Raw genomic sequence first — 19,604 nt, forward strand, 5'->3', positions numbered from 1 at the left:
GGGGCCCTCTGCTACCCCCACAGGGCGGGAATATACTGTAACTAAGTACCTTTAGAATGTAACTAAGTACATTTACTCCAGTAATGTACTTCAGTCCAAATGTTGAGGTACTTGTACTTTACTTTAGTCTTTTCTTTTCATGCCACTTTCTACTTCTACTCCTACTCTGTTCCAGCTTTAGTTACTAGTTACTTTAGTTACTCCACTACATTCATCTGTTCCAGCTTTAGTTACTAGTTACTTTAGTTACTCCACTACATTCATCTGTTACAGCTTTAGTTACTAGTTACTTTAGTTACTCCGCTACATTCATCTGTTACAGCTTTAGTTACTAGTTACTTTAGTTACTCCGCTACATTCATCTGTTCCAGCTTTAGTTACTAGTTACTTTAGTTACTCCGCTACATTCATCTGTTACAGCTTAAATTACTAATTACTTTAGTTACTCTGCTACATTCATCTGTTACAGCTTTAGTTACTAGTTACTTTAGTTACTCCGCTACATGCATCTGTTACAGCTTTAGTTACTAGTTACTTTAGTTACTCCACTACATTCATCTGTTACAGCTTTAGTTACTAGTTACTTTAGTTACTCCGCTACATTCATCTGTTACAGCTTTAGTTACTAGTTACTTTAGTTACTCCGCTACATTCATCTGTTACAGCTTTAGTTACTAGTTACTTTAGTTACTCTACATGCATCTGTTCCAGCTTAAGTTACTAGTTACTTTAGTTACTCCACTACATTCATCTGTTCCAGCTTTAGTTACTAGTTACTTTAGTTACTCCACTACATTCATCTGTTCCAGCTTTAGTTACTAGTTACTTTAGTTACTCCGCTACATGCATCTGTTACAGCTTTAGTTACTAGTTACTTTAGTTACTCTACATGCATCTGTTACAGCTTAAGTTACTAGTTACTTTAGTTACTCTACATGCATCTGTTACAGCTTTAGTTACTAGTTAATTTAGTTACTCTACATGCATCTGTTACAGCTTAAGTTACTAGTTACTTTAGTTACTCTACATGCATCTGTTACAGCTTAAGTTACTAGTTACTTTAGTTACTCTACATGCATCTGTTACAGCTTTAGTTACTAGTTACTTTAGTTACTAGTTACTTTAGTAACTTGGAAGAGTTGCAGCCAAAAAGCCAGACCTCCGACATTGAAACAAAGCCAAGCAACTCAACTACACATGAAAAGATAGGAACTGGGGTGCAGATAAATGGCAGCAGGTGCTCTGGACTGATGAAATATTTGTCTGTAGCAGAAGGCCGGTTGTTGGCCGAAGGGCTGGAGAGAGGGACAATAATGAGAGTCTGCAGGTAACAGTGGAGCATGGTGGAGGTTCCTTGCAAGTTTGGGCTGCATTTCTGCAAATGGAGATTTGGTCAGGATTAATGGTGTCCTCAATGCTGAGAAATACAGGCAGATACTCATCCATCATGCTATACCATCAGGGAGGCGTATGATTGGCCCTAAATTTATTCTGCAGCAGGACAACGACCCCAAACATCCAGCCAAGGTCATTAAGAACTAACAAGAAGTCACACCAAATATTGATTTGATTTAGATTCCTCTTCTGTTCAGTCACTGCATTTGGTAATTGATGAAAATAAACTATTAACACTTCCATTTTTGAAAGCATTCTTAGTTTACAGCATTTTTTAAAACCTGCCTAAAACTTTTGCACAGTACTGTATATACACTCACCTTAAAGATTATTAGGAACACCTGTAAGATTTCTCATTAATGCGATTATCTAATCAACCAATCACATGGCAGCTGCTTCAATGCATTTAGGGGTGTGGTCCAGGTCTAGACTATCTCCTGAACTCCAAACTGAATGTCAGAATGGGAAAGAAAGGTGATCTAAGCAACTTTGAGCGTGGCATGGTTGTTGGTGCCAGACAGGCTGGTCTGAGTATTTCCCAATCTGCTCAGTAACTGGGATTCTCACCCACAACCATTTCTAGGGTTTACAAAGAATGGTCTGAAAAAGTAAAAACATCCAGGATGCAGCAGTCCTGGGGGGTGAAAATGCCTTGTTGATGCTAGAGGTCAGGGGAGAATGGGCCGAGTGATTCCAGCTGATAGAAGATCAACTTTGACTCAAATAACCACTCGTTACAACCGAGGTCTGCAGCAAAGCATTTGTGAAGCCACAACACGCACAACCTTGATGTGGATGGGCTACACCAGCAGAAGACCCCACTAGGTACCACTCATCTCCACTAGAAATAGGAACATGAGGCTACAATGTGCACAAGCTCACCAAAATTGGACAGTTGAAGATTGTAAAAATGTTGCCTGGTCTGATGAGTCTCGATTTCTGTTGAGACATTCAGATGGTAGAGTCAGAATTTGGCGTAAACAGAATGAGAACATGGATCCGTCATGCCTTGTTACCACTGGGCAGGCTGTTGGTGGGGGTGTAATGGTGTGGGGGATGTTTTCTTGGCACACTTTAGACCCCTTAGTACCAATTGGACATTGTTTAAATGCCACAGCCTACCTGAGCATTGTTTCTGACCATGTCCATCCCTTTATGACCACCATGGACCCATCCTCTGATGGCTACTTCCAGCAGGATAATGCACCATGTCACAAAGCTTGAATCATTTCAAATTGGTTTCTTGAACATGTCAATGAGTTCACTGTCCTAAAATGGCCCCCACAGTCACCAGATCTCAACCCAATAGAACATCTTTGGGATGTGGTGGAGCTTCATGCCATAGATGTGCATCCCACAAATCTCCATCAACTGTAAGATGCTCTCCTCTCAATCTGGGCCAACATTTCTAAAGAAAGCTTCCAGCACCTTGTTGGATCAATGACACAAAGAATTAAGGCAGTTCTGAAGGTGAAAGGGGGTCAAACACGGTATTAGTAGGGTGTTCCTAATAATCCTTTAGGTGAGTGTATACTATATATATATATATATATAGTACATATACATATATATATACATACATACATATAGTATATATTATACACTGTATATACAGTACTTTATATATAAAGTGTATATAAAGTATATATCTCAATCATTAGTAACGAGTTGGCAGAATTGGACAAGCAATTCCAAGGGCCTGCATGCATACAGTGGAGTACTGTCAATACTGTAAATAGTCTCAAAGGTGGTACATGGGACCATAGTAACAGTGTCTGGTAAACAGTAGTACATTACAGTAGTAGTACATGGGACCATAGAAACATTGTCTGATAAACAGTAGTACATTACAGTAGTAGTACATGGGACCATAGAAACAGTGTCTGATAAACAGTAGTACATTACAGTAGAAGTACATGGGACCATAGAAACAGTGTCTGATAAACAGTAGTACATTACAGTAGTAGTACATGGGACCATAGAAACAGTGTCTGATAAACAGTGGTACATTACAGTAGTAGTACATGGGACCATAGAAACAGTGTCTGATAAACAGTAGTACATTACAGTAGTAGTACATGGGACCATAGAAACATTGTCTGATAAACAGTAGTACATTACAGTAGTAGTACATGGGACCATAGAAACAGTGTCTGATAAACAGTAGTACATTACAGTAGTAGTACATGGGACCATAGAAACAGTGTCTGATAAAACGTAGTACATTACAGTAATAGTACATGGGACCATAGAAATAGTGTCTGGTAAATAGTAGTACATTACAGTAGTAGTACATGGGACCATAGTAACAGTGTCTGATAAACAGTAGTACATTACAGTAGTAGTACATGGGACCATAGAAACAGTGTCTGATAAACAGTAGTACATTACAGTAATAGTACATGGGACCATAGAAACAGTGTCTGGTAAATAGTAGTACATTACAGTAGTAGTACATGGGACCATAGTAACAGTGTCTGATAAACAGTAGTACATTACAGTAGTAGTACATGGGACCATAGAAACAGTGTCTTATAAACAGTAGTACATTACAGTAGTAGTACATGGGACCATAGAAACAGTGTCTGATAAACAGTAGTACATTACAGTAGTAGTACATGGGACCATAGAAACAGTGTCTGATAAACAGTAGTACATTACAGTAGTAGTACATGGGACCATAGAAACAGTGTCTGATAAACAGTAGTACATTACAGTAATAGTACATGGGACCATAGAAACAGTGTCTGATAAACAGTAGTACATTACAGTAGTAGTACATGGGACCATAGTAACAGTGTCTGATAAACAGTAGTACATTACAGTAGTAGTACATGGGACCATAGAAACAGTGTCTGGTAAATAGTAGTACATTACAGTAGTAGTACATGGGACCATAGTAACAGTGTCTTATAAACAGTAGTACATTACAGTAGTAGTACATGGGACCATAGTAACAGTGTCTGATAAACAGTAGTACATTACAGTAGTAGTACATGGGACCATAGAAACAGTGTCTGATAAACAGTAGTACATTACAGTAATAGTACATGGGACCATAGAAACAGTGTCTGGTAAATAGTAGTACATTACAGTAGTAGTACATGGGACCATAGTAACAGTGTCTGATAAACAGTAGTACATTACAGTAGTAGTACATGGGACCATAGAAACAGTGTCTGATAAACAGTAGTACATTACAGTAATAGTACATGGGACCATAGAAACAGTGTCTGGTAAACAGTAGTACATTACAGTAGTAGTACATGGGACCATAGAAACAGTGTCTGATAAACAGTAGTACATTACAGTAGTAGTACATGGGACCATAGAAACAGTGTCTGGTAAACAGTAGTACAGTACAGTGAAGGTAGTACATGGGACCATAGAAACAGTGTCTGGTAAACAGTAGTACATTACAGTAAAGAATGATGATAAAATATTACATCCATAGATCATGTAGTCTAATTGGTTCATGCTCCACGCTAATTGGTGACAATGAATCTCTTTATCTTGAAACTTTCATAATCTAAACATGGAATATTGTTTGTCTGTTTAGATACAACTATGCATTAAGAGTAATGCAACAGTTACTTATCATTTTAAGTAGTTGTATCAATTGATAGCTAGATGATTGTTATGGAAGGAATAGACAATCATCTGAAATGTAATGTGTGAATTGCCTTTTGAAATAGTAGTACTTTGATGTGAAGTTGTATATTGAACAGCTGATCTTTGTTAAATGAACTAATGATCTCAGGCTTATGTGTATTGTATCCAAGCAATTGAAACAAGTGTTATAGATTTGAAAAATGTGTATTTTGATCATTGGTTGTGAGTTTTGTGTTTACAGTTATGAAAAATGACGTCAAGGTTCTGAAATTAGTGCCAAAGTGATTGTAAAAGGCTGTAATATGAGCAGGTTAGGATGTAACAGGGTCATGTTGTAATACTCTGATACAGTAGGGGGCGGTATACACATACACTCTGGTAGAGCCCGCCGTTAATACAGAAGAAGAAGAAGAAGAAGAAGAAGAAGACCCCGAAAGTGTTGATCGTCACCGTGCATGTTCTGTCCATTGACATATATATCCATATACTGTCTATGGTTCCATCCAGCGAGGATTTCTGATCAGATGGAAGGTGAGTTTCTCTGTAACTGTAACTAAATGTAACTGTAACTGTAACTATTAGTATTTAATCTAGAGTTGTATTAATGTGAGGAGGAAACGAGGCTCCGCGAGTCAATCAGCTGATGTTTGATTCTTACTTCCGGTCCGAAAGACAACAACAACACGCATGTTTAATATTTCATCGATCAAACATGTTAATCAGTTAATCTGTGTGTTATAACGATCATAATCAGTTATAGTTTATTTAGTATCTCTAAACATTTAAGGATTTAAACTCAAAATGTTTTGTTTTTTTTACTAGAAACACATCAGCTAGACCATTATTTATAGTATCAAATCATAACAAGAGTTATCTCGAGACCCTTTACAGATAGAGTAGGTCTAGACCACACTCTATCATTTACAAAGACCCAACTATTCCAGTAATTCCCCCAAGAGCAAGCATTCAGTGGGACAGTGGTGAGGAAAACCTCCCTTTTAGGGAGAAACCTGGGACAGACCCAGGCTCTTGGTAGGCATAGCAGGTTGCAACTGCAGGGTGTAGCATGGCACTGCAGGGTGTAGCATGGCACTACAGGGTGTAGCAGGGTGTAGCATGGCACTGCAGGGTGTAGCATGGCACTGCAGGGTGTAGCATGGCACTACAGGGTGTAGCAGGGTGTAGCATGGCACTACAGGGTGTAGCATGGCACTGCAGGGTGTAGCAGGGTGTAGCATGGCACTGCAGGGTGTAGCATGGCACTACAGGGTGTAGCATGGCACTGCAGGGTGTAGCATGGCACTACAGGGTGTAGCAGGGTGTAGCATGGCACTACAGGGTGTAGCATGGCACTGCAGGGTGTAGCAGGGTGTAGCATGGCACTGCAGGGTGTAGCATGGCACTACAGGGTGTAGCATGGCACTGCAGGGTGTAGCAGGGTGTAGCATGGCACTGCAGGGTGTAGCATGGCACTGCAGAGTGTAGCATGGCACTACAGGGTGTAGCATGGCACTGCAGGGTGTAGCATGGCACTGCAGGGTGTAGCATGGCACTGCAGAGTGTAGCATGGCACTGCACGGTGTAGCCTGGCACTGCACGGTGTAGCCTGGCACTGCAGGGTGTGGCATGGCACGGCAGGGTGTAGCAGGGCACTGCAAGGTGTAGCAGGGTGTAGCAGGGCACTGCAAGGTGTAGCAGGGTGTAGCAGGGCACTACAGGGTGTAGCAGGGTGTAGCATGGCACTGCAGGGTGTAGCAGGGCACTACAGGGTGTAGCAGTGTGTAGCATGGCACTGCAGGATGTAGCAGGGCACAACAGGGTGTAGCATGGCACTGCAGGGTGTAGCATGGCACTGCAGGGTGTAGCATGGCACTACAGGGTGTAGCAGGGTGTAGCATGGCACTGCAGGGTGTAGCATGGCACTGCAGGGTGTAGCATGGCACTACAGGGTGTAGCAGGGTGTAGCATGGCACTACAGGGTGTAGCATGGCACTGCAGGGTGTAGCAGGGTGTAGCATGGCACTGCAGGGTGTAGCATGGCACTACAGGGTGTAGCATGGCACTGCAGGGTGTAGCATGGCACTACAGGGTGTAGCAGGGTGTAGCATGGCACTACAGGGTGTAGCATGGCACTGCAGGGTGTAGCAGGGTGTAGCATGGCACTGCAGGGTGTAGCATGGCACTACAGGGTGTAGCATGGCACTGCAGGGTGTAGCAGGGTGTAGCATGGCACTGCAGGGTGTAGCATGGCACTGCAGAGTGTAGCATGGCACTACAGGGTGTAGCATGGCACTGCAGAGTGTAGCATGGCACTGCAGGGTGTAGCATGGCACTGCAGAGTGTAGCATGGCACTGCACGGTGTAGCCTGGCACTGCACGGTGTAGCCTGGCACTGCAGGGTGTGGCATGGCACGGCAGGGTGTAGCAGGGCACTGCAAGGTGTAGCAGGGTGTAGCAGGGCACTGCAAGGTGTAGCAGGGTGTAGCAGGGCACTACAGGGTGTAGCAGGGTGTAGCATGGCACTGCAGGGTGTAGCAGGGCACTACAGGGTGTAGCAGTGTGTAGCATGGCACTGCAGGATGTAGCAGGGCACAACAGGGTGTAGCATGGCACTGCAGGGTGTAGCAGGGCACTACAGGGTGTAGCAGGTTGCAGCATGGCACTGCAGGGTGTAGCAGGGCACTGCAGGGTGTAGCAGGTTGCAGCATGGCACTGCAGGGTGTAGCAGGATATTGCAGGGCACTGCAGGGTGTAGCAGGGTATTTCAGGGTGTAGCAGGGTATTTCAGGGTGTAGCAGGGCACTGCAGGGTGTAGCAGAATATTGCAAGGTTGAGTTGGGCATTGCAGGGTGTAGCAGGGTGCAGCTGAGCATTGCAGGGTGTAGCTGTACAATGTTCTCATGTGTCTTTATATACTGTTCTGTTTCTTTCTGCTTTTTCTGCATCTTCTTAATGAAGAATTTATTTCAAAAAATAAGAAAGTTTATTCTCGCCGCTGCCACCACACCAAATGCTTTCTGTTGCGTCTGTAAATGCTAGAGATTTTTAGATTAGATTAGATTCAACTTTATTGTCATTGTAAAGAGTACAAGTACAAAGACAACAAATGCAGTTTGCGTTCAACCAGAAGTGCAAAAAAAGCAGTAAAGTGCCAAGTGATATACAAGTAAAGACAGGTGGTGCATAGACAGGACAATGAAATATATTACAGTTATAAGAGCTGAATAAATATGTAATATGAACAGTGTACGAACAACATGTACAGATATGTGCAATGTAGTAGCACTGACATTATACTAGTAGTAAGAATAATATAGATACAGTGTATTAACAGAATATATAATAAGAAAAACAAAATAAATATGGATATACTAGATGAACCATATAGGCAGATGTGCAGTATGGTAACATTATAAGAGTAGTAAGAATAAGTGTATGTGCAGGATGAATAGTATGAAGAGCACTAGAATATGGCTATGTATAGGTGTAATTACAGTATGTAATAAATAAATAGAACAGTATGGGTGGGGTAGGGTAGTGCAAATTGTCCGGGGGGGCTGTGGTTGGGGTGAGAACAGGGTGAGAACAGGCCGTGGTTGGGGTGAAAACAAGCTGTGGTTGGGGTGAGAACAGGGTGAGAACAGGCCGTGGTTGGGGTGAAAACAAGCTGTGGTTGGGGTGAGAACAGGGTGAGAACAGGCTGTGGTTGGGGTGAGAACAAGGTGAGAACAGGCTGTGGTTGGGGTGAGAACAAGGTTGGGGTGAGAACAGGGTTGGGGTGAGAACAGGCTGTGGTTGGGGTGAGAACAAGGTGAGAACAGGCTGTGGTTGGGGTGAGAACAAGGTTGGGGTGAGAACAGGGTTGGGGTGAGAACAGGCTGTGGTTGGGGTGAGAATAGGGTTGGGGTGAGAACAGGCTGTGGTTGGGGTGAGAACAGGGTTGGGGTGAGAACAGGCTGTGGTTGGGGTGAGAACAGGGTTGGGGTGAGAACAGGGTTGGGGTGAGAACAGGCTGTGGTTGGGGTGAGAACAGGGTTGGGGTGAGAACAGGGTTGGGGTGAGAACAGGCTGTGGTTGGGGTGAGAACAGGGTGAGAACAGGGTTGGGGTGAGAACAGGGTTGGGGTGAGAACAGGCTGTGGTTGGGGTGAGAACAGGGTGAGAACAGGCTGTGGTTGGGGTGAGAACAGGATGAGAACAGGGTTGGGGTGAGAACAGGATGAGAACAGGGTTGGGGTGAGAACAGGATGAGAACAGGGTTGGGGTGAGAACAGGATGAGAACAGGGTTGGGGTGAGAACAGGGTTGGGGTGAGAACAGGCTGTGGTTGGGGTGAGAACAGGGTTGGGGTGAGAACAGGGTTGGGGTGAGAACAGGCTGTGGTTGGGGTGAGAACAGGGTTGGGGTGAGAACAGGCTGTGGTTGGGGTGAGAACAGGCTGTGGTTGGGGTGAGAACAGGGTTGGGGTGAGAACAGGGTTGGGGTGAGAACAGGCTGTGGTTGGGGTGAGAACAGGGTTGGGGTGAGAACAGGGTTGGGGTGAGAACAGGCTGTGGTTGGGGTGAGAACAGGGTTGGGGTGAGAACAGGGTTGGGGTGAGAACAGGGTTGGGGTGAGAACAGGGTTGGGGTGAGAACAGGGTTGGGGTGAGAACAGGCTGTGATGATGCTGCATGCCTTACACAAGCAGCGCTTGGCCTGGATGGCCTCGTTCTCTGTCTAACTTCTGTTCTGATCATTTAAAAATAAAACTGTCTGTCTGCTGACCTCACAGTGACCTCAGCAAACAGGAAGTGCCCTGCTGTCACAGGAAGTAGCCGAAAGATCAAAGACAACGCAGCTGACTGGCACAACCTGATGCTGCGCTGGGAGAAACTGAACGAGGACGGCTTCACAGCCGCCGAAAACATCACGGCTATCACCCTCACACGGTCAGTTACAGTTACTCTACAAAAGTTACTATATACTCCAGATACTCTACTATAGTTACTATATACTCCAGATACTCTACTAAAGTTACTCTATACTCCAGATACCCTACTAAAGTTACCATCTACTCCAGATACTCTACTAAAGTTACTATATACTCCAGTTACTCTACTAAAGTTACTGTATACTCTAGTTACTCTACTAAAGTTACTATATACTCCAGATACTCTACTAAAGTTACTATATGCTCCAGTTACTCTACTAAAGTTACTGTATACTCTAGTTACTCTACTAAAGTTACTATATACTCCAGATACTCTACTAAAGTTACAATATACTCCAGATACCCTACTAAAGTTACCATCTACTCCAGATACTCTACTAAAGTTACTATATACTCCAGTTACTCTACTAAAGTTACTGTATACTCTAGTTACTCTACTAAAGTTACTATATACTCCAGTTACTCTGCTAGTTACTTTATACTCCAGTTACTCTACTATAGGTACTATATACTCCAGTTACTCTACTATAGTTACTATATACTCCAGTTACTCTGCTTTAGTTACTCTGCTTTAGTTACAGTTAGGGTGCATTCAGACCAATGCTGGTAATGCTCTGCAGGGTTGTGCTGCGGGGCGGGGTCACTGAAAGTTCCTGTTGTGTTCTTTAACCCCCCCCACCTCAATGTAGCATAAGGAGACGTTATATTTCAGTTCCTGTTTCCCATCAGATGGTTGATAGATCTCTCCTGAAGGCAGCTTCATTCCCAGAGACAGAGAGAAAGAAAAGAGACGGAGGGACTGAGGACAGTTCAGAGCTGCTGTTTGTTGTGGCAGAGATAGAGGCAGTAATGTTTCCTGTTTCCTGTACGGGACTCTCACACCGCCTCAAAACACCCCCACAAGTCTGATCTCTAAAGACTGGCCCCTGCAGTGGGACACAAGGGGGAGTTTCTTGCATGATAATGATGACCTCACTTCCTCTTTTCTGTTCTGTCTCCAGATCTCAGAGCAATGAGCGTCTGCTGCTGGACGACCCCCCCTCCCCCCCGTCGGCCCGGTCTCTGCAGCCCCCCCTGTCTGAGCAGCCTGGGGGGGCTGCAGAGCTGCAGGAAGAATGCTGTAAACTGCAGGACGTGGTCCATAAAATGGTGACGCTTCATTTATCCTTCTGATGTCATGCAGCGTGTATGGGCTGAACATGCAGTCTGGGTGGGGGCTACCACAGGTTTCTATCAGTCTGGGTGGGGACTACCACAGGTTTCTATCAGTCTGGGTGGGGGCTACCACAGGTTTCTAGCAGTCTGGGTGGGGACTACCACAGGTTTCTATCAGTCTGGGTGGGGGCTACCACAGGTTTCTGTCAGTCTGGGTGGGGGCTACCACAGGTTTCTATCAGTTTGGGTGGGGGCTACCGCAGGTTTCTATCAATCTGGGTGGGGGCTACCGCAGGTTTCTATCAGTCTGGGTGGGGGCTACCGCAGGTTTCTATCAGTCTGGGTGGGGACTACCGCAGATTTCTATCAGTCTGGGTGGGGACTACCGCAGGTTTCTATCAGTCTGGGTGGGGACTACCACAGGTTTCTATCAGTCTGGGTGGGGGCTACCGCAGGTTTCTATCAGTCTGGGTGGGGGCTACCACAGGTTTCTATCAGTCTGGGTGGGGGCTACCACAGAGATGTCTGTTGTTATAGTCAGGTCTTGGGTAAGAGAGTCCTTCCCTAAAAGGAAAAGGAGCTCAGTCTTGTTGAGGTTGAGTTTCAGATGGTGTGTGGACATCCAAGAAGAGATGTCAGTCAGAAAGGCCGATATACAAGCTGCTACTTGAGTTTCAGACTCAGGAAAGGAGAGGATTAGTTGGGTGTCATCTGCGTAGCTGTGGTAAGAAAAGCTGTGCGAGTGAATGACCCGAGAGAGTTGGTGTACAGAGAGAAGAGGAGGGGACCCAGGACTGATCCCTGAGGAACCCCAGTTTTGATTGGGCAAGGTTCTGAGCTAGATCCTCTCCAAGTTACCCGGTAGGCTCGGTTATTATTACAGGTGACGTGGTTATTGTTACAGGTTATTATTACTGGTTATGTGGTTATTGTTACAGGTTATTATTACAGGGGACGTGTTTACTATGTTCAGGTACCAACAGCCATGGTTACTATCAGGAGTTAACGGATACAGAGACATTGAGGAAGTTAAAGGAGAAACATGAGATGTTTTCTATAACCTGGAGATCAGAATAAAGACGAGATGGGGCTTTTTATTTAGTGACTTCCAGGTTTGTTTCCGACGTTTCTCTTCTTCCTGTCAGGTCGCCGTGGTGACGAAGATGGAGCGTCTGATGACATCACAGCGAGGCGTTCAGGATCTGGAGGAGTTTCATTTCGGACCTGAAGGAAGAAATGTTCCTCTGTTTTACAGCTGGAGCACCAAACACTTCAGTAAGTTTACCTAAACCCTGACCCAGCCGTCACACCAGCAGGACCCCATCAGTCCTCTACAGCCACTCTGTAGCCGAAAAATCTGTTTTTAATGCCAAAAAGAACTCAAAATATCCGTTGTGGTGATTCTGCAACGACACGTTTAAAAGTAGTTTTAGTTGGACTCAGATTGGACAGGTAGTCTAGCTAGCTGTCTGGATTTATACTGCAGAGACCTGAGGAGCAGTTAACCATAGTCCTCACAGATCCACCGGAGGTTAAAACCCCAACAGAAGATAAGTTTCCATCCACTTGTCAATCAAATTATCTGAAGTTTGGTAAAAAAACTCATGCAAATAAAGCTGCTGAAAGTGTGTTTCCATCCAACAACTTTAAAGTGAATAAAAACCTGTTGCGTAATGACGTCACATCGCTGTTTTGCGATTACATTGGTATATCAAATTGATTTGAGACATTTTAAGGTTTTTTCGTTCATTTACACACTGAATCGCACAAAATTCAAGCAAACATTTGTGAACAAAGTTTCACCAGACAGCAGTAGTAGTTGATAATATGAGAAGCTGCGATGGGCCTTTGGCCGAGGATCTGATCCAGATCTGGATCTGATCCAGATCCTCTACAAGGTGAACTCTCCTTTTATTTTCCCTCCGGCACCGCTGAGAGACAACTCTCTTTCTGGAGACATGTGTCTCTGTTAGAGCTCCTTCCATTCACTCCGCAGGACCTCCCACGGCTCGTCCTAACCTTTGTTGGTCAATTCCTTCGCCAGTTCCTGATAAATTCTGGCTTTTCTTAGATTTTTGCTATCTAAAATAGCCGTTATATTTTGCTCGTAAATTAAATTCAAAAAGTCTCATTTGTCCACTTACATCATGTCTCTGTTGACGCCCGTCATGTGTGCAAACAGAAAGGAAATACTGGGAGGAAATGGACTACAACTTCTTCTTCTTCGTTTTGTGGTGAGTTTCAACCATAAAATGACCTAAAACTTAATCGCAATTCATTAATATATTCGGCAAATAACGTTTCCATCAGCGTTTATCGCATAAGCCGTATATTGATCAAGATAAAATCCGATGAGACCGAACGTATTTCATTTGACTCTATTCTATCGAATTTGACTGTTTCCATGACGGCATTTTTCATTCGGTATCACTTAATTCAGATGGAAACATAGCTACAGAGACAGAGGAAGGAGACGCACATCCGGCCTAAAGAGGGACATCCGGCAAATCCTCCGGAACTTTTAAGAGTCTGTTTCAGAGTCTGATGTTTCTGTGTGTTTCAGATGAAGCGTGTGGTGTTTGTGTGTTTCAGATGAAGCATGTGATGTTTCAGATGAAGCGTGTGATGTTTCTGTGTGTTTCAGATGAAGCGTGTGATGTTTCTGTGTGTTTCAGATGAAGCGTGTGATGTTTCTATGTGTTTCAGATGAAGCGTGTGATGTTTCTGTGTGTTTCAGATGAAGCGTGTGGTGTTTCAGATGAAGCGTGTGGTGTTTCTGTGTGTTTCAGATGAAGCGTGTGGTGTTTCAGATGAAGCGTGTGGTGTTTCTGTGTGTTTCAGATGAAGCGTGTGGTGTTTCAGATGAAGCGTGTGGTGTTTCTGTGTGTTTCAGATGAAGCGTGTGGTGTTTCAGATGAGGCGTGTGATGTTTCTGTGTGTTTCAGATGAAGCGTGTGATGTTTCTGTGTGTTTCAGATGAAGCGTGTGGTGTTTCTGTGTGTTTCAGATGAAGCGTGTGATGTTTCTGTGTGTTTCAGATGAAGCGTGTGGTGTTTCTGTGTGTTTCAGATGAAGCGTGTGGTGTTTCAGATGAAGCGTGTGGTGTTTCTGTGTGTTTCAGATGAAGTGTGTGGTGTTTGTGTGTTTCAGATGAAGCGTGTGGTGTTTCTGTGTGTTTCAGATGAAGTGTGTGGTGTGTCTGTATGTTTCAGATGAAGCGTGTGATGTTTGTGTGTTTCAGATGAAGCGTGTGGTGTTTCTGTATGTTTCAGATGAAGCGTGTGATGTTTGTGTGTTTCAGATGAAGCGTGTGGTGTTTCTGTATGTTTCAGATGAAGCGTCTGATGTTTCTGTATGTTTCAGATGAAGCGTGTGGTTTCCTGCTGGCCTCCTTCCAGCAGGAGCTTCGTTTGAAGCAGATGATCCTGCAGGAAGTGGGTCACACGGCGACCTCTGACCTCTGCATGGTCTACCTGTCCTGTTGGCTGCAGCAGCCGTTCCTCCCCCCCCAGACCAGACTCACCCTGGAGGCTCTGCTGCTGGAGACAGGAGACCCCCAGGACACCCTGGAGGCTCTGCTGCTGGAGACAGGACACCGCCCACTATAACACCCCCAGACCAGACTCACCCTGGAGGCTCTGCTGCTGGAGACAGGACACCGCCCACTATAACACCCCCCAGACCAGACTCACCCTGGAGGCTCTGCTGCTGGAGACAGGACACCGCCCACTATAACACCCCCAGACCAGACTCACCCTGGAGGCTCTGCTGCTGGAGACAGGACACCGCCCACTATAACACCCCCAGACCAGACTCACCCTGGAGGCTCTGCTGCTGGAGACAGGACACCGCCCACTATAACACCCCCAGACCAGACTCACCCTGGAGGCTCTGCTGCTGGAGACAGGACACCGCCCACTATAACACCCCCCAGACCAGACTCACCCTGGAGGCTCTGCTGCTGGAGACAGGACACCGCCCACTATAACACGCCCCAGACCAGACTCACCCTGGAGGCTCTGCTGCTGGAGACAGGACACCGCCCACTATAACACCCCCCAGACCAGACTCACCCTGGAGGCTCTGCTGCTGGAGACAGGACACCGCCCACTATAACACCCCCCAGACCAGACTCACCCTGGAGGCTCTGCTGCTGGAGACAGGACACCGCCCACTATAACACCCCCCAGACCAGACTCACCCTGGAGGCTCTGCTGCTGGAGACAGGGACACCCCCAGACCAGACTCACCCTGGAGGCTCTGCTGCTGGAGACAGGACACCGCCCACTATAACACCCCCCAGACCAGACTCACCCTGGAGGCTCGAGACAGGACACCGCCCACTATAACACCCCCCAGACCAGACTCACCCTGGAGGCTCAGAGAATGAGACGTTGTGACAGATAAGACCCAATCAGGAGGAGAAACTTTGGGACTGCAACACAACCCCGCAGATTCCAAACCATAACGGGTCAGAAGTGTTTCCAAATGTCTCTGGTTTAGTGGCTCGGACACGCCAGAGCAGGGGGAATGAGAGGGGGTAACACCAGAGCAGGGGGAATGAGAGGGGGTAACACCAGAGCAGGGGGAATGAGAGGGGGTAACACCAGAGCAGGGGGAATGAGAGGGGGTAACACCAGAGCAGGGGGAATGAGAGGGGGTAACACCAGAGCAGGGGGAATGAGAGGGGTAACACCAGAGCAGGGGGAATGAGAGGGGTAACACCAGAGCAGGGGGGAATGAGAGGGGTAACACCAGAGAAGGGGGAATGAGAGGGGAAACACCAGAGAAGGGGGAATGAGAGGGGGAAACACCAGAGCAGGGGGAATGAGAGGGGGGGAAACACCAGATTACGGGGAATGAGAGGGGGGAACACCAGAGCAGGGGGAATGAGAGGGGGGGGAACACCAGAGCAGGGGGAATGAGAGGGGGGAACACCAGAGCAGGGGGAATGAGAGGGGGGAACACCAGAGCAGGGGGAATGAGAGGGGGAACACCAGAGCAGGGGGAATGAGAGGGGGGAACACCAGAGCAGGGGGAATGAGAGGGGGAAACACCAGAGCAGGGGGAATGAGAGGGGGAAACACCAGAGCAGGGGGAATGAGAGGGGGGAACGTAGCAGAAGATATTCCTTTTTAAATCAAAACGTAGCGGTGGACAAGTAGTCTCAGACCGTATGAGTCCTGAGCCACATCAGGACCGTCTACTACAAACTCGCTCCCGTCTCAGAAACCACGGAGACAGTCGTGTGTTTTATGATCGTCTCAGAAACCACGGAGACAGTCGTGTGTTTTATGATCGTCTCAGAAACCACGGAGACAGTCGTGTGTTTTATGATCGTCTCAGAAACCACGGAGACAGTCGTGTGTTTTATGATCGTCTCAGAAACCACGGAGACAGTCGTGTGTTTTATGATCAGACGGTTGCCGACGAGGAAACCCAATCTGCAGATGTTTGACAGTTTTCAGTGTTGATCCAGACTGAAAATCTGCAGAATTAAAGCCGGTGTTTCTGATGGTGGGGAGATGTGTTCAAACAACATTCAGAGTTTGTTTAAAATCTGTGGATGATTTGCTGCTGATTACTAACATTAAATAAAGTATTTCAGTTTTTTCAGACTTTGTCTTCATGTAAAACATAAGTTCTAAGTTCTATCTGCCGAAAGTCAACTTTTACTGAAAATCCGTTTGTAGTCAGATTAGAGTCTGTGGTCCGTTTGTAGTCTGTAGTCTGATTTCAGTCTGTCGAACCCAGCATCACTTTTGTGCAGCTGTAATGTGACCAATGTTTCTGAGGTATCTGATGACATGACATCATGATGATGTGATGACATCATTCAGTGAAATCAAACAGGAGTCGAGTTCATCACATCAGTTTATTGGAGGAAGAAGAATTGTTTTAAACCATCAACAAATCAGCAAACTTTCATTTCCTCCAAAGTTTTCAGTCAGTTTACGTTGTCCAAAAGTCCTGAAAACATTTCGCTGTGACGTTTTATAAAAAGTAATAAAATAGTGCAACTTTTTTTTAAACTTTGTTTTTCGTATTTATCTACATATAAACAGCCAACTAATCAGCTTTTACTTTGAAATGAACAAATTCAGATATGGAAACACTGAAGAAAAAAACACAAGTTTACAAATTTACAATCAGTCCAGATTCCTTAAAAAAAACGGCAGGAAGAGAAACTGAACGGACCAATCAGAGAACGATAAATAAGACTCGCGAGTGCGAGAACTCAAACGGATCCTCGTTAGAATAATGTCGAAGCTGTTCGTCAGCAGTTTGTTTCCTGTTTATTTCTCAGTTTGTCTTTTCTTAAATATCAGAAACGAGCTGCGAGAGAAAAGCACAAGTGGACCTGGGAGGAAAAGTTCACAAAGTTCAGACTGAAGAAGAAAGGCCGAGACATCGAGTCGACGGAGCGATGCAGGCCAGGGATTAAAGGAACACTTTGTCCTGTTTGTCCTCGCAGAGTCAGCGTGGTGTGTTCAGGTTCTGTCTGGGGTTTATAAACACACTTTGAAGCTGCAGGCTGTCAGTGTGGTGTGTTCAGGTTCTGTCTGGGGTTTATAAACACCACCCTGATGATGCAGACTGTCAGCGTGGTGTGTTCAGGTTCTGTCTGGGTTTTATAACATCACCCTGAAGCTGCAGGCTGTCAGCGTGGTGTGTTCAGGTTCTGTCCGGGTTTTATAACATCACCCTGAAGCTGCAGGCTGTCAGCTTGGTGTGTTCAGGTTCTGTCTGAGGTTTATAAACACACTCTGAAGCTGCAGGCTGTCAGTGTGGTGTGTTCAGGTTCTGTCTGGGGTTTATAAACACCACCCTGATGATGCAGACTGTCAGCGTGGTGTGTTCAGGTTCTGTCTGGGTTTTATAACATCACCCTGAAGCTGCAGGCTGTCAGCGTGGTGTGTTCAGGTTTACTGAGGATTTGTGGCTGCGTCGGACGCCTCGATGCCCAGCAGCGCCTGCACCGCCTCCAGCGGGACGCCCTCGGGGGTCTGGATGTGCATGGTGGTCCCGTCTGGCCCGTTGACGATCACGATGCGGTCCAGACCGGGCTCGGCCATCTGCACAGTCAGCCCCTCCGTCTGGATGTAGATCTCCTGGCCCTCCTGCAGCGACACAGAGTCCTTCTGCTGCTGAGGGGGGGCCAGAATCTGGGCGGGGCCGGGTTCAGGGGTCTGGGTGAAGCCGGGCTCTGGGACAGGGTCAGGCTCGGGAGTCTGTGAGTCTGCGGGGTTTCTGGATTTTTCTGGAGCCTCGGGACTTGAACCCAGAGCTTTCTCCAGCTCCTTCATCTGGGCCGAGATGTCTCCGGAGCTAAGGACCCGGTCCTGGCTCGCAGCCACAGGATCCACCTCCATGGGCGTGTCAGGGGGCAGAGCCTGGGTGGGGGCGGAGCCAAAGACGCTAAGGGAGCACAGAAACACTATCAGACCACAGAACCAGAGGAAGCTCAACTAATAAAAAAACTTTTATGATTTGATTAAAAGAATTTATCAGCTGTAACATCTGAACACATACGGTAGGGGTGTGGTCTCATACGGTAGGGGTGTGGTCTCATATGGTAGGGATGTGGTCTCATATGGTAGGGATGTGGTCTCATATGGTAGGGGTGAGGTCTCATACGGTAGGGGTGTGGTCTCATATGGTAGGGATGTGGTCTCATATGGTAGGGGTGTGGTCTCATATGGTAGGGGTGAGGTATCATATGGTAGGGGTGAGGTCTCATATGGTAGGGGTGTGGTCTCATATGGTAGGGGTGTGGTCTCATACGGTAGGGGTGGGGCCAGCTCACCTGGAGGCCACAGCGGTGCTTGGCTGTTTGGATCCGGCAGCAATCATCAGAGGAGTAACGGAGACCGAGCAGGGCTTCACAGGGGTCACAGCGGGGGTCACAGAGGTCACAGAGGGGGTCACAGAGGTCGCAGCGGGGGTCACAGAGGTCGCAGCGGGGGTCACGGTGGGGGTTACAGAGGTCACAGCGGGGGTCAGTGTGGTCCGGCCTGGGAAAGAAAAGTAGAAACACAGAAACATGACGTGAGTTCAGTTTAAATGTAGATCTACTTGTCTGGACCCAGCAGAAGTATGGAGGTAACGTTGGGGATTGTTTGGGTTTCTTCTGATCCCGGTGCCTTAACCGATACTTTAAAAGAAGAGAACAAAACGACAACATTAAAGAACGGCTTGTTTATTGCCGAGGCCATATGCTCACATTTCAATGATTCATTTAGAACAAATTACTTATTTTAATTTAACTTTACAAAAACTGGAGTTCATCTTGGTGCATTTTAACCGTGATTAAGCTAGCTGCTAGCTACAGTAGGCTAACGTTAGCTGCTGTGTAGTGTAGGGTTAGCTAGCATCTCGTACAGCAATGCTTCTGCTGCCAGTAACGAACAGGGCAGCGCAGCTGTTGAAGTGTAAAGGGTTGATACTCGTTGGTAACCCCCGTTGCAGAGTGTAGTACAGTACTGGTGCAGTAGGGTGTAGTACAGTACAG

At 46.2% G+C, this 19,604-nt stretch overlaps 2 protein-coding genes across 5 annotated transcripts in view; one reads left to right on the plus strand and one right to left on the minus strand.

The window, feature by feature from the left end:
• The first annotated feature begins 5,396 nt into the window (after positions 1-5,396).
• Positions 5,397-14,828, plus strand: cinp (cyclin dependent kinase 2 interacting protein). The gene is made up of 6 exons (XM_028565991.1): positions 5,397-5,538; positions 9,779-9,935; positions 10,939-11,086; positions 12,238-12,367; positions 14,456-14,622; positions 14,665-14,828. The coding sequence occupies exons 1-6, from the start codon at positions 5,463-5,465 to the stop codon at positions 14,698-14,700; spliced, it is 714 nt and encodes a 237-aa protein (XP_028421792.1). The 5' UTR covers positions 5,397-5,462; the 3' UTR covers positions 14,701-14,828.
• A 2,125-nt stretch (positions 14,829-16,953) lies between these two features.
• znf839 (zinc finger protein 839) overlaps positions 16,954-19,604 on the minus strand; it is a 12,271-nt gene continuing 9,620 nt past the window's right edge. For 3 of the 4 annotated variants that reach the window (XM_028566068.1, XM_028566069.1, XM_028566066.1), the window contains 2 exons: positions 18,900-19,107; positions 16,954-18,511 (listed from right to left, as the gene is read on the minus strand). In XM_028566068.1, the coding sequence (XP_028421869.1) occupies positions 18,019-18,511; positions 18,900-19,107 (701 nt within the window). In that variant the 3' untranslated portion in view covers positions 16,954-18,018. The remainder of the gene's footprint in view (positions 18,512-18,899; positions 19,108-19,604) is intronic. The other variant, XM_028566067.1, reaches the window with a different exon arrangement.

This window comes from Perca flavescens, chromosome 20 (genome assembly GCF_004354835.1).
Source record: "Perca flavescens isolate YP-PL-M2 chromosome 20, PFLA_1.0, whole genome shotgun sequence".
Taxonomy (NCBI): domain Eukaryota; kingdom Metazoa; phylum Chordata; class Actinopteri; order Perciformes; family Percidae; genus Perca; species Perca flavescens.